Genomic DNA, 14,765 nt, shown 5'->3' with positions numbered 1-14,765 from the left:
TTTCAACAACAGAGAGTGCTACATTTGCCATGCCCCTGACCACTTCATGAGAGATTGTCCTATGAACAAACAAAATCCTGACATGAGAAACAGATCATACAACCCTAGCAGCAAGCAACAAAGAGCATCCAGTCAGGGAAACTTCAAACCGTCGGCTTACTAGGTCGGAGCTTGGCGGATGATACACATGAAAGGCCTAAAGAAAATTTAGAATGGGATGAAAATATTAGATTAGGACACATTGGTAAAACTGAAAAGAAATGGGATGATGGCCTTTATGTATCTGGGTTGGTGGGTGGTTTTCAAACAAATTTTTTAGTTGACACAGGTTCAACAGCAACAATCATTTCCAAGTATGTGTTTGACAGTATAGATCCACATGTCAAGCCACAGTTAGAGAAGGACGAAAGGACACTGGTTGATGTTAACAACAGAGAAATTACAGTCTATGGCCATGCAGAAATTCCAGCAGTATTTGGTCCATTGAAGTGTACCCTTCCTGTGGTCGTGTGTGATGTGCTGAATGAAGGTATCCTAGGTCAAGATTTCCTAATGAAGAATGTGCAGAAATTAGATCTCGGGAGATTGGTTTTATGTACCCATGAAGGTGACATCAAGTGCTGGCTTGGAGGTGAAGCAAGCATAGTTTGTAGAGTTGCAGTCAAGGAGACGATGGTCATTCCACCTGAAACGAAAGTAGTTATTCCAATTTTGATACCTCAAGCAGAGCATTTGGCAGAGTTTAGCCTAGTAGAAACACCAGCAGCAATTTTTCAAGACAAAAACATTTCACTTCTCCCAGGCATTGTAGACACCCGTTCAACCACCAAATTGGCAGTTATTCAAAATTTTAGCAGCAACCCGGTTACCCTTTATCCAAACATGAAACTTGGCACTTGTGAGTCGTTTTACGAACAGCCTTCTTCTCCAGACCAGTCATGCTGCAAGATCACTGAAACCAAGAATCCTGATGATAGCAACCCCAAACTGCCAGAACACCTTCTTGACCTTCTGCAACGTAGTTCCAGGCACCTACAGAATGAGGAAACTGTACAGTTAAAGAATCTACTAATTAAGTACCAGGATGTCTTTTCACAATCATCAGATGACCTTGGGAGAACAGATTTGGTACAGCACAAAATCAACACTGGTCCAGCAAATCCAATTAGACAGCCTCCACGAAGATTACCTTTTGGCAAACGTGAGGTTGAGGAACAGGAACTAGAAAAGATGCTAAAAAGAAATGTTATTGAGCCATCAAACAGCGCATGGTCATCTCCTATTGTCCTGGTTACCAAGAAAGATGGTTCTACCAGATTTTGTGTCGATTATCGGAAATTGAATGATGTGACAGTCAAAGATGCCTATCCCTTACCACGCATAGATGAATGCCTTGATTCTTTGTCAGAGTCAAAATGGTTTAGTTGTATGGACCTCAACTCTGGATTTTGGCAGATTGGGATGGATCCAGCTGATAAACACAAGACAGCTTTTTCAACCAGTCAAGGACTCTACCAATTTACTGTGATGCCATTTGGACTTGCCAACTCGCCCTCCACTTTTGAACGATTGATGGAAGACGTATTCCGAGGTCTCCAGTGGCGAGAATGCCTGATTTACATTGACGATATTATTGTACCTGGAAAGACAGTTGAAGATACCTTAAGTAGATTAGAACATGTTTTCATGAGACTCCAGGCTGCCAATCTCAAACTCAAACCTTCCAAGTGCTCTCTGTTCCAAAAAGAAATTAAAGTATTAGGACATGTAGTATCAGAAAAAGGCATCCATACAGATCCAGACAAAACAAAAGCTGTTCAAGATTGGCCCATACCTACCAGTGTCAAAGAAGTAAGAAGCTTTCTGGGGTTATGTTCCTACTATAGGAGATTCGTACAGGGATTTGCAGCAATTGCCCGACCCCTCCATTTGGCTTGTCAAAAAGATAAGAAATTCCAGTGGAATGAAGACTGCACTATGGCTTTCCAAAAACTCAAAGAAGTACTTGTTTCTCCCCCCATTTTGATTTATCCAATACCTGGCCAGAGTTTCATACTAGATACTGATGCAAGTAACATGGCAGTTGGAGCAGTGTTGTCTCAAATAGAAAATGACCAAGAGAAGGTAGTCTCATATTACAGTAAAGCACTCAATAAACATGAACAGTCTTACTGTACTACTCGCAAAGAGCTGTTAGCAGTTGTGTGTGCCCTTAAACATTTTCACCCATACCTGTATGGCCAACCAGTTCTTCTCAGAACAGACAATGCAGCAGTCAACTGGATGAGAAACCTTAAGAATCCTACAGGGCAGGTTGCCAGATGGTTACAAGAGCTAGGAACCTATAACCTTACAGTTGTTCATCGCCCAGGAATCAAACACAACAATGCTGACGCCTTATCTAGAAGACCGTGTAAAGCCTGTAAACATCAGCAAGACAATGATGTGGAGAACAACCATGAGAATGAAGAGACTAGCTGTAATGACAAAGATACAGAACATGTTTGTATTGTTACCAGAGGTCAGAATCAAAGTTCAGAACCCCCTCAATTTCATAATACAGCCATACTGCAAGGTTGGGAGCCTGACCACATCCGTTTACTCCAGCTACAAGACCAGAACATCTCGCCTATCATGACGCTACTAGATGACGCCTCCGACAAACCTGTCTGGAATGATATTTCACACCTTTCAAGTTCTACAAAAACACTGTGGAGACAATGGGATAGATTACAAATACAAGGTGGCATTTTATACAGAATCTGGAAAGCAGATGACAAAGAAACCAAAATTCAGTTAGTTGTACCTTTAACAAAGCAGTCTGAAGTTATCAAATATTACCATGACATCCCGTCTGCTGGTCATCTCGGCATCGAGAAAACCCTGGAAAGAATCAAGAATAAATATTATTGGCCAAACCTTAAGGAGTCTGTAGAAGAATACATAAGAACTTGTTCCAGATGTTCTGCCAGAAAGAAGACAGTTGACAAAAGAGTTGCACCCCTTAGACAGTATCTGGTTGGTGAACCAATGGAAAGGATTGAGATTGACATCATGGGTCCACTTCCTCTATCACTTCAAGGCAACAAGTATATACTGGTCGTCTGCGACTGTTTCACCAAGTGGACAGAGGCCTATGCAATACCCAATCAGGAGGCAGAAACAGTTGTCAAAGTCCTAGTCAACGAATTCCTTTGTCGTTTTGGCACTCCACTCCAGATCCATTCTGACCAAGGTCGCAACTTCGAATCTCAGCTATTTCAACAGATGTGTCAACTTTTTCATATAGACAAAACCAGAACAACTAGTATGAGACCTCAAAGTAATGGAAATATTGAACGTTTCAATCGTACCTTAGCAGCCATGCTTACCATGTATTGTGAAAAAGAACAGAACAGATGGGACGAGTATCTACCCCAAGTAATGATGGCATACCGTTCCTCAGTTCACAGTAGCACACACTTTACGCCAAATGTTATGGTATTGGGTAGGAACATCACCATGCCACTTGAAGCTGTTACATGTCTCCCAACCAATGAAACAGAGTCTGACACCCAGGATTATATAGCTGATCTCCAAGCAAAACTCCACTCTATTCATGAACTTGCTAGACAGAACCTGAAAACAAGTGCAGAACATCAGAAACGTTATTACGACATTAAAGCCAGTAAAAAGTCCCTTGACATTGGTCAGCTGGTGTGGCTCTACGAACCTTTACAGAAAAAGGGGATTTGCAAGAAGTTATCTTGTCCATGGAGTGGTCCCTGCATTGTCCTTGAGAAAATTGATGATACCACGTATCGAGTCAAACGGAGTGCTAGAAAAGAAGCAAAATTATATCACATAGATCGCTTATCAGTTTATAAGGGGAGGGATGTGCCAGCATGGATAAGGAGGTTGCAGAGAGAAATTCAGGTCTCGTCTGCGCAGTAATTGAGTAATGTTTCTGGAAGGAATGTTTAGTATCCATTGTACCTGTGGGAAGAATTGTGTTCCTCCGCTACCGGGGCATTGTGTAATTCCTGTTGAGATATTACAGGGGTAGATTTGGGAGCAGATTTTTCTTTTTATAATTTGTTGTGTTTTGATTATGGTGAAGTGGGGAGGATGCTAGTGTCTAGGTGACACTGTGTGAAGGGTCGCGCCCTTGGTTGAGGATGCACAACTGGCCTGATCACCCAGGGTGTGCTCCTGCGGTTTTTGGTGACCATGAAGAATCCTTGAAGAGGATGTTGGGTCTGTATTTTGTTTTAAATATTATTTTGTTATTTGATCTTCGGGATCACTTGGTGTTGCATCTCCTCTGTGGTGATATCTGCTATCTGCCTTAGGTGTGTTGTGTTGTAAAATGTTTTACTTTTCCTTGTCCTGCTGGCCATCCCGACAAAATATTTTAGTGATAGTAGGGTAGGGGGGTGGATTTTAGAATGTTTTACTCAAATTAAATATGTATCTGCAGACGGCATGGCTCTCGGCTCAGAATATTATACTGAGCCTGACAGATTTTTTTTTTTTACCCGTTTTCAGCATGTCCTCTGCAGTGTATGCTTGTTGGTTGTGCCCAGACAAATTTAAGTCGAATCGAGACAGGAAGAACCACCTGATTTCCCGTCCCCATGAGAGGATGCGTGTCATCTGTCCGTTTTGCCCAGTTAGAGATGGTAAACGAGAAAAAACACTGCGTAGAATGGCGGATCTCAAAGTCCACGTGCTGGAGGCCCACAAGGGGTTGGGACGGTTAAAGGATGTTCCCAGTGATTTCTATTCCGAAGCTAATGGATTCTGGTTCTCTGTCCATCCATCAGACTACAGAAAAATCGTTCAACCAAATCCCTGGAAGAGCGAGGCGGCAATTAGAGCACGATTAGAGATAGTGTCATGGGTGAGAAGCAACAGTCTCAGCAGTAGGAAACTCAGAGAATTTGAGCAAGGTTGGGAGGAGGGAAGAGGTTCTTCATTAACTCCAGAGGAACACTTCAGACCAGACTACATAGAAGAGACAGAAGAAGACCACAGTCCAGTAATGAAGAAGCCAAGGGGATATTCACCAACCAAACCCGAGTTAGATGACCGATATACGATCAAGGCCATCAGCTTGGAGGGAGGATTGATCCGGGTTCATGTTGCTTCAGAAGAAGACAAAGTTTTTAACATCAAAATGACTTCAGAGGCCAGCCGGAACCCTCAGATTCTGTCGTCTGTGATGAGGAAGTCGCAGAGCATACATCCTGATCCATTCTTCCAGATTCCTACCTTTTTTTCGCCTATCTCCTCACCCATCCTCCTAAAGGAAATGTCCAAGCTGTTGGGGGTTGACGAAAAGTTAATAGAATCCATCAGGAAGGGAGCCTCTCCACCTCCTTATGTTCCATCCAAACCATCTGCTTGTTTTGTACCAGAACCTCAGATGGAAATTTCAACAACTGAAGCTGCTTCTGCCCCAGTATCTGCATCTGGTGATGGTCCTCTAATCGCCATTCCCATAGGTACCATTGAGCAGGATGCGGACTCTCCTCCTGATGCAACGAAGCCTCTGGTCGACTCTACCCCCCTGCTCCTGAGACGCCTGTCCCATCTGTTCCTTCTCAGACCATGGAACCTGTAGAGAAGCCTCTTGAGTCCACAGCACCCCCCAGTATTGATCTGCCAGACTTCAAAAATTCAGTTCTCTGGGAGTTTGCTGACCCTGCCGCCTTGTGTACTTCTCTCCAGCCATTAGCTTCTTCAATCCTGGAGGACGAGGGCCCTAAGTCAGTCTCCAGTGGAGCCGTGGAACACCCAGTCTCCTCTGCTACCTCCCAACCTTCATCCATCATGTCACAGCCTTCATCCATCTCCGGAGAAGAGACCTCTGATCACCCTGTTGTATTTGATCTTGTGTCTACAGAGAGAGCTCGTGTCCTTCTGGAGTATGGTGTGATGCCACTTTTACCAGCGGCCAGAAGAAATTGGCAAGGGGTGCCTCCTTTTGACATCTCACGGGAAGGGACCACCATTTCTTGGCCACCGACCAGATGGGAAACCTTAACACCTGACCAAAAGCTGCAGGTTTGGGAGTTCGCTGCCCTGGCTCTTGAGACAAATGGCGTCCTCTCAGCAGACACCCTCTCTATCTCGCGAGCTCAACTTCTTTCTAAGTACAATGTCTTATGTCTCCCCGGATCCGCCAAACCAGCCATGCTACCACAAGACGAAGTAGACCGTAAGCTAAAATTTTATAATTACAAGAAACTTTGTGATATTGCGATAAAGGGGGCTAGATCTGATGTTGACCGTGACTTTCTTTCTATGATGGAGGCAGCCGCCCTGAAAAGATTGAAGAAATACGATTCCATTATTGACCAAATTAAGGAAAGGAATGTACCTATCAGACTGTCTTAAATTTTTGTTAATGTGTCTTAAAATTCAGGAGAATTTTGTATTTTTTAAGTGGGGGGTGGTGTAATATGTGAGACCTTCATCAGCTGTTCATGTGCTTACTCTTGTATTGTTTACAATTAATTTATTCTGAATGGAGATACACTATAATCATAGTACATGACTTTAAAAGTTATTAATTAAGCTTAAGCAGCATTTATTATGTCTTATTTTTATTCAGATTTTGTTTACAAAACTTGCTGTAATACCGATCGTGTTTTGACAACATCCCCCATTTTCAATAGTTTGTTTACAAATTTTATTCTCTAAGTTTCTGCGTAAATACGGTAAAATAATACATTTTAACAGATTACAGTTGTTAATAATTACCGGTTATTGATCTCTGTTCAGTACCAGCGTATTCTTTTACTTACATCTATGTGAAATCGTCATTTTACCGCTCGCGAACTTCTTGTGTACTTTAACATGCGTTTCCTTCGTCTGATTGACCGCTTCACTACTCATCTTGTCACCTGTGATTCTGCTGCCTGATTTCTCATTATTCAACCATGTTGTACATTATTTTTATCTTGAATTATTGTAATATGATGCTGACCAATATTTTTGTCCCTTATTTACCTTATGATGGTGAACTATTGTCTTATTTTATCGATCTATCCTAGGTACTATGTTGTGAAGTCGCACTTCCGTATTTGCGTATATCGCTACGCGCACTACTTCTGAAGGCGCCTAGATTCGAAACTTGATTTTTATAACAAAACTACGTAGTCTTGGATAATTTTATTTATTAAACTAATTACGTATTTTAGTGTCCATGTAATTAAAGTAATCCGGACAAAGTCTTGTATTGTTCATTAAATGTTTATTAAGGGTTTTAATTCAGCTTGTCCGGAGATTGTATATTGTTCGGATTTTCCATAGATCCGTACAGCGTTTGGATTGGTCAATTATTTTCCGGACAAAAAGGACAAACGCTGATTGGTGATAGAAGGTTATATATAGGACCCAATTTCAGCATCTCGACACTCAATCTTGACTCTACATCCCTTGTGGTTGCTAGTTCTTGAACCAAATCCTCAGAGAAAGCTTAAGGTATTCAAGATGATAGATCTTGTAGTGGATGATGCTAATTTTTATAAAGACTCGCGCGTCCGGACGGGGCAGTATTATGAGTAGAGAAATTATTTTAGTCATGTAGACCAGTAGTTTGTTTGTTTACAGTTCGAGTTATTAATTAGGACTTATGACCGGAACATTTCTATTAGTTGTTTCCAAGTTCAGAAGTTAATTGGTTATAGTTTATGACAGAATTATATTTTGATAGTTGTCCGGATCGTTTGTTCGGATGTCCAGAATAGTTCATACAGTTAAGTTCACATAGGTTATTCTTGTCCGGAATGGGTTGTCCGGATTTGGCAGTATTTGTTCGGATTTGCTTAAGCTGAAAATAAAGTCATTTTAGGAATATTCATATGTTCGGGATAATTTACGCATAGTGTCTTTGTAAGTTAGGCAGTAATAAAGTTGATTGCTGGAGATATTTAGTACAGATTTAGAATATAGATATTTAGGGACTGTCCGGATTGACGCATGTTAAAATGAATTCATAATTATTTATTTTAACGCAAGTATTTCCGCAAAGTTATTTCACTTCGAGTCCGAGAGCTAAGGTTGTTTGCAGATACTAGAATAAATAAATAAACTGTATTAAGTGTAGTCAAGACAAGTTCACCCCCCCTTTTTTGGGTCAATTGATTGTCTGAATGGTCAGCATCTCATTTGTTGTTGTTGTTTGATTGTTGCCATCCTCAATAAAAACTTGTTATGCCTGACAATGGAGTTTTTATTTTGTGACAAGTCGGCCAGAGAGCAGAGGGTCTGTGAGCTCATCGCAGGGACTTAAATCAAGTGGTAGAGACATTAAGACTAGTAGTCTAAAAAAGAAGAAAAGAATAGGTGAAGGGATGGAAGACAGTGTACTTAAGGCACTCAAAGAAGAAATGGAAGATGGACAACTGGAAGACATGGATGACTTAGATGGTGTTTTCGCTGCCTCATACACATCCATTCTTCATTCGACTCGAGGAAGCAAAAGCAAGGAGGGATCAGGACAAAGAAGGTCATTGGATCACCGGGAATCTATAGACACCACCCTCAGTCAGTCGGGGTCAGTACGGCCCCAACCAAGGGCCCCTTCTATTTCCATGGAAAATAAATTAAATGTTGTTAGTAATCAGAATAATTCTTCTCATGATCAAGTTGAAGCAGAAAAACCCACGCTCTGTAACTGTTTTAGCCTTAATTGTTTCCGATCTTCCCGTGTATCTTGTGGCCGTGATGATATGGTCAAAGATAGCACTAAGAAACCTGTTGTGACCAATGGAAAGCCTTCAAATGATGAAGTGTTCTTTACTGCTAATACCCCTCAGAAACCTGAGATAAATATCGATGTCACTTCTGATATTGCAAGCCAGGGACACAAGGGGTCTATGCAATCATTACATGCATTAGTACAGGAACCATTAGTTAACTCCCGTCGTTCGTCAGTGACGACGATTCGAGGGATATCCAGGGCTGGCACCCCCGCTCAGGACTTTGATGGCACGCGTAGTGCCAGGTAAGATGTAGGCTAGTTGCATGGTTACTATGGTAACTGGGCAGGTGTTTGAGCACTATTCTACCACCTCTCGTACTGACATTCCTGTTGATTTATTGTGCTAATTAATCACTGGTTTTTCTTTCCTCCCATATTTTTCCCTCAAGACTTGATTTGTTGATTTTTAATCTCTCTGCAAGTTTTTTCATCATTTTGCTGTTGCTGTTTTAACACTTCCTAGGTGTATGTCTTAACAAGATTTTATTTTCTTTGTATGTAGTAGCTGTCCGTTCCATGGTTCATAAATTTTATGTTACTGACTTTAAAATCTAATGAAACACTGTTAATGAGTAAAATTTCTTAATGTACCTTATGCTGATCGAAGTTAAGACACTGTTTCAACATAAATATATACAGGTATACTATTCAAACTTTGCAATTGTCTTCATGATTTAGCAGCAGATTTTATTTCATGGAATGAGATGAGTGAATCTCTCCAGAAAGAGCATAAATAATACAAGATGCTAGCTTAGTTTATAAGGCTGTGGAGTATCCCATCAGTCATCCTGAAAAAAAAAAATCACCCTTGTCTATGGCCAGATTAGTTGACCACATCTGTGACACTTTCCTTATGTTGTCACAAGGATATTGTCAGACGTCAGTGCCTTTATATCTTAGGAGGTCGTCCTTTTTTTTTTTACAATATGTCAGTACTTATCATCGTAGTATTAATTTACATGCATGATGTAATACAACTGTAATATATGATATGGCTTACCAACATTATTGGCAATATGTAGCATCTCCAGGCTTTAATATATTTGCTTTTAGTTAGTTAATCTGATTTTATAGGAGTACTACGAACACTTATATGCTACTAGAATGTATATATCTTTGACTTCAAATATGCTAGAAGGATTTCTGTGAAATATTTTTTCTTAATTAAAGTAAATAAGAAAAATCGTATTATCGTACACAGTATGATACAATATTAGCATATAAAACTTCTAAAAAACAATTCTATTTTATTTGGAGACTACATGTTTGAAAATTCCTTATTACACGTACCAGAAAAGGAATTCCATTTTAATACTGTAGAAACACAAATTTTCGTGGGCATAAAATTTTGTTGTTTTCTCATCAAAAATAGTTTCGTGGGCATTTAATGTCGTTGTTTTGAAAGTAACCCTATTCAATATATAGTCATATAAAATTTCGTGTGGGATTTAATTTCGTTGAATATTGTTAACAACGAAATAAACAAATAATTTAATATTTGTGCTTTTACAGTATAACATAATCATTATAATCAGAGGTAGAAATGCCTGTTTGAAGTTGATGGTTCCATTTGCAAGAAAAGTGATACTGATATATGCTGAACTTTTCCCCATTTATCAAACGTGTTCAGGTTAGCCTTGCAGGTTCCCTGGGTCAATTGATTTACAATAAATTGGTGCCTGACCACCAGGATTTTGTCCATTTGCATTCCTTAGGGAGCATAAAATGATGCTTGTGTGATTTGTGCCTTAAACTTGATTAACTTTCGAATAGTCAAGATGTGTGACATGGATTTAGGGTCACTTGATCATCTTATTCACTTGACATGGATTTTCCTCAGTCACTCCATTGAAAGCACTGATATAGTGAGAGATGATGCATGTGTTGGCACATACTGAAAACTTCATAAATTTTTTTGTGTTGTTTCAATTTTAAAATCACTGATATGGACTTTTATGCCAACATGTTTAAAACTTTTATATTTTCAGGTTTACCTAATTTTATTGAGTCTATAATAAAAGTAGTTTATGATATGAATATGCATTATAAAAAGCTATGTACAATGTGTAAGCATGTACAGTATTTTGAAATTATTAAGTAATATTGATCTGAAAGTCATGATTTAATTTGAAAATTCCAGTACTACTTCAGTCCAGATTGGGTGAATACTACAGTAATCGTAACATTGAGTTAATTGTAACAAAACAGAGAATTAGATGACTGCATGTGTACAGTACTACGGTTCTCTGTAGCATTCCTGTTCATAATTTACATATAAAATATGATGTCTTTCATAGTTTTCATATTTATTTTTTACCAAAGTTTATCTACTTTTTTAGTAACCTTGGCATGGCTTCGGTGTCAGATTTCGGAAGCTCAATCATCCGAGTCAACACACTTCTGGCTCCGGAGGAACGAAAAAAGACTTCCGTCAGTATTTACCTCCTAAATCTCCAATCCCCCATGCTGATGCTGATCCGCAGTGCATGGAATAATTACCTCATTGTAAGTAACCTACATAAGATTTCTCTTGTAAGAATATTGGTAAGGCCAAAATAAAATTATAGTTTGTTTGGAATTGCCTCCGCCTCATTGAAATGTTACCTCCTGAAAAAAATTTATCGACCAAAAGTAGGAATACTTTTTTTTTATTTAATCAATTTTTTTCCCATTACATGCAACATACAAAACACTGAAATATATGTGTCAGATCTACGTAAAATTATTTTTTTTTTGTTGATGGTATATACTTTTTTAAAAAATCAGAAAATGTATTTACTGTTTACTGAGATTTTCATCAAAAATATATAATTTATCTTCAATTTAAAAAAAAATAATTTCCTTCCCTCCCTCCTAAGTCTGAAACCCTTCAGGCGGCATTTCCAAACAAACAATTTTTTAAGGATGGCCTAAGATATGGGTATTATTTCTGACCTACTCATAATGATGCCATGTTTTTTTTTGGGGTGGGTGGGTGGGGGGGGGGGGGATGATCGTATTAGCAGATTTAATTAAACTGTTAAATGGCAATGAAATAGAAGAAACTTAAAAAATAATTATAGGTATGTTAGGAAAATTACCTTATCATCATTCTAAGTACAGTACTTTAGAAATTCGGTCAGTGTGAGTACTTAAAGAATGAATATAATTCCGAGCTCTTAAATTCAGGAGTAATTTTCTTACTTTTAGTACTTTAGGTTTCATCATGAGTACCCGCTACTTTAGTGTCAGATGATGATTTTTGTAAGAACCATTGAAAATCTAAATTATAAATTTACAGATCAGTCATTTATAAATATCAACTATACAATGTTACATTTAGTCCTTCTCAGCTTCAAAATATATAATACATATACATGTATTGGAAATGTCAGCGTATATTAAATCACGTAGCTCAACCAGGTAGCAATATAATTAACTGTCCTTTTACAATACATATGTTCAGTTCTGTGTTAATAAGATCAAATGAAGATTGTGTCTCTGTTGCTATGGAGATGTTTACTGGTTTCTATCACAACCAGTCAGCTGACATTTATAGGAGCACTATTTATTTTTGCCCTTGTATTGATTTCTCTAATTATCCTGGATTTTTTTTTTTACCTTCACTAGCTGCATTTGATCCATATATTGAATAATCCATGTGTTGGCATTTTATCTATAGTCTCTGCATTATTTCACTGTGTCATTCTGAACAAAGGGATGCCCTTTATGGAGAGACATTAAAATAATGACTTTTTTTGTACTGAGGTTGAATTAAGTGGTTTGATTGATTTAGAACAGAGAAAGTAATATGAGGGATGGTGGTTAGGAAGAAAGAATATGTTATTGTCTTAAGCTAAATGTAGGATCAAAATAGTAAAGAAGGTCATATAATTCTATATAAAAACTAATGGAAATTTATCACGAAAAAGGATTTATGTTAATGTTTTTGAAATTCCCAGCATGAAAATGGTTTAGTGTAATGGCTTAGAGACTTGGAAGATCATGTTGTCTTGTAAATATTGAAATCTCTGTGAAATAGTCCCAAGGTGAATGAAAACCTGTCATAAAGAATTAAAGATATAAGATAGCTTTATAAAGTGTGTTTATCAGATAGCCAGTTGCATGTACAAATAAAAAAGTCGAGACAACTTGAAAAAGTTGGCCATATGACCTGCTTTATATACCTATATTGAAGTTGATACTTTACTGAATTACATTTTATGGTGTCACAGTAAAGAAATTATCTTTGGAGTGAATAATAGTTGGTTCAAAGCAGTTTAAATTGTGGCTTGTTTGACTGTTCAATTTGGAGTTTAAAGGAAAGAAGAATGAAATTTAAATTTTACAATTCTCTTTGAAATTCTCTATTGAAATGCTTATTATCAAGATAGAGTAAATCCTGTTTGATATTTAGGAGTGTGGAACACAATTTATTGCTCAGAACAATTATCATTTTAATTCTACGTCACTCTTAATCCAATATACAGTGTACCCCCTCTTGCTATGATGTAAAAGACTGCTTATCTAAAGTGGATGTTGTTGTTGATGTGACGTACGTGCTAGTTTAGGGAAAGAAATTTGGACTTTTGAGAGTACATTAAATAAATAAAATTTATAGCTGCGTAGTGTCGGGTAGATAATGTTTATTTCATGCAAAAGAGATTTTTTTTACTGAGTCAGTACATTCCTTTATAAGTGTATTAAGCCAAAATCTTTACACACAGTAACACAAGTATTAAAATCAGTAATTTTTAATTGACATTTTAAAAAAAAATCATTTGCCAGTCTTTTAATGAAAACAAAATTATGATAGACACAAAATAATTATGAAAAAAAAAATAATAATAAAAGGAAGGTACATGTACTTGTATATATATCTCAACTTAAGATTATATAGACATTTAAATGGAAATTAAAGAGGATCAACTGTTTGTTTGTTGGGTTTTTTAATTTAATTTTTTCTTTTAATTTCCTGAAAAATTATAGACACAATTACATGTAACACATTTATTACAGCCAAAATTAATTGTACATAAGATTTGTAATGGTCAAAGAAATAATTAAGTGTTTATGATGCAGTCTTACTGCATATGAAATGCATCTCATGTAATTTTTCACCTTTACTGCCTCATTTGAGTTTCTTATCTCAAATCAATGTTCATTTCATGATTATTTATTCATCATTGCATGAGTGCTATCAAATATTGTTAAAGATTATAACTAGAATATTTGTACACATGGTAAATTTTACATTTGTAAAATTAATTGTTTTTTTTTTCTTTTCTTGTAGAAACACACCCTCAACATTGACTTAGATTATGAAAAGAGCTTCAAATCCGGTGCGATAAGAAGTGGTCCTGTCCAAAGGTATGACATCATCAGGAGAGAGAGAAAGAGAGAGCTGGAGAGAGAGAGTGAAAGAGTACAAAGTCCATTTAGAAATAAAATTAATGAGTGCTTAAAATATAAAATGCAAGCATAGGTTTGACATTTTTATTAGTCTGTAATTGATCCTTATAAATTTAATGGTCTTTACGTAATAATCTTACATAATACTGAAGTTTAATCATTAGATAAACATATAAGCTAAGTCAGTATAGATTTCAATATGTGTGCATATACTATGTTTATTATTTTGAAATTCTCAAGAGAAATTGTGTACATTGCACAGTAGGCAAGTTTAATAATAGGAATGGTTTAAAAGGACTAACAGCAATACAAATGTTGAAAAGATCTTGAGCTGTCAATGAAATATAAGAAATTTAAATGTTGAACTTCAACATGTAAGCAGGAATAAACATGGAATGACAGAGCATTGATTGGACGAGGGGTGGGTGGTGTGATATGGCCAAGGATGTGTATGACTTCTTGTCATGTATTAAAATGCAGTTTTAAAATCAGCTGATAAGATTTATATTTCTTTAAAGTGCATCATCAGCTGTTTGCATTACATACGTCTTTTATGTATAGAACAGTCAGATTTATTTTTAAAAATAATAAATTTTATTCAAATTAATTTACAACTTTAAGA

General features: G+C 37.3%; 2 protein-coding genes across 2 annotated transcripts; both read left to right on the top strand.

Moving 5' to 3' along the window:
- Positions 1-4,447: 4,447 nt before the first annotated feature.
- LOC134232925 (uncharacterized) lies at positions 4,448-7,343 on the top strand. Its single transcript, XM_062714921.1, has one exon. It carries the CDS (start codon positions 4,448-4,450, stop codon positions 5,603-5,605), a length of 1,158 nt encoding a protein of 385 aa, XP_062570905.1. The 3' UTR covers positions 5,606-7,343.
- Positions 7,344-7,479: 136 nt separating this feature from the next.
- LOC134232926 (uncharacterized) lies at positions 7,480-14,216 on the top strand. Its single transcript, XM_062714922.1, has 4 exons — positions 7,480-7,541; positions 8,237-8,995; positions 11,092-11,257; positions 14,025-14,216. Exons 1-4 carry the CDS (start codon positions 7,480-7,482, stop codon positions 14,214-14,216), a joined length of 1,179 nt encoding a protein of 392 aa, XP_062570906.1.
- The last annotated feature ends 549 nt before the right edge of the window (positions 14,217-14,765 follow it).

Source organism: Saccostrea cucullata, unplaced genomic scaffold (genome assembly GCF_032062105.1).
Source record: "Saccostrea cucullata isolate Sc308-1 unplaced genomic scaffold, CSIRO_AGI_Scuc_v1 ctg3580, whole genome shotgun sequence".
NCBI classification, from domain to species: domain Eukaryota; kingdom Metazoa; phylum Mollusca; class Bivalvia; order Ostreida; family Ostreidae; genus Saccostrea; species Saccostrea cuccullata.
The sequence above is the reverse complement of the archived record's forward strand: the minus strand, read 5'-3'. Positions and strand labels throughout refer to the sequence as shown.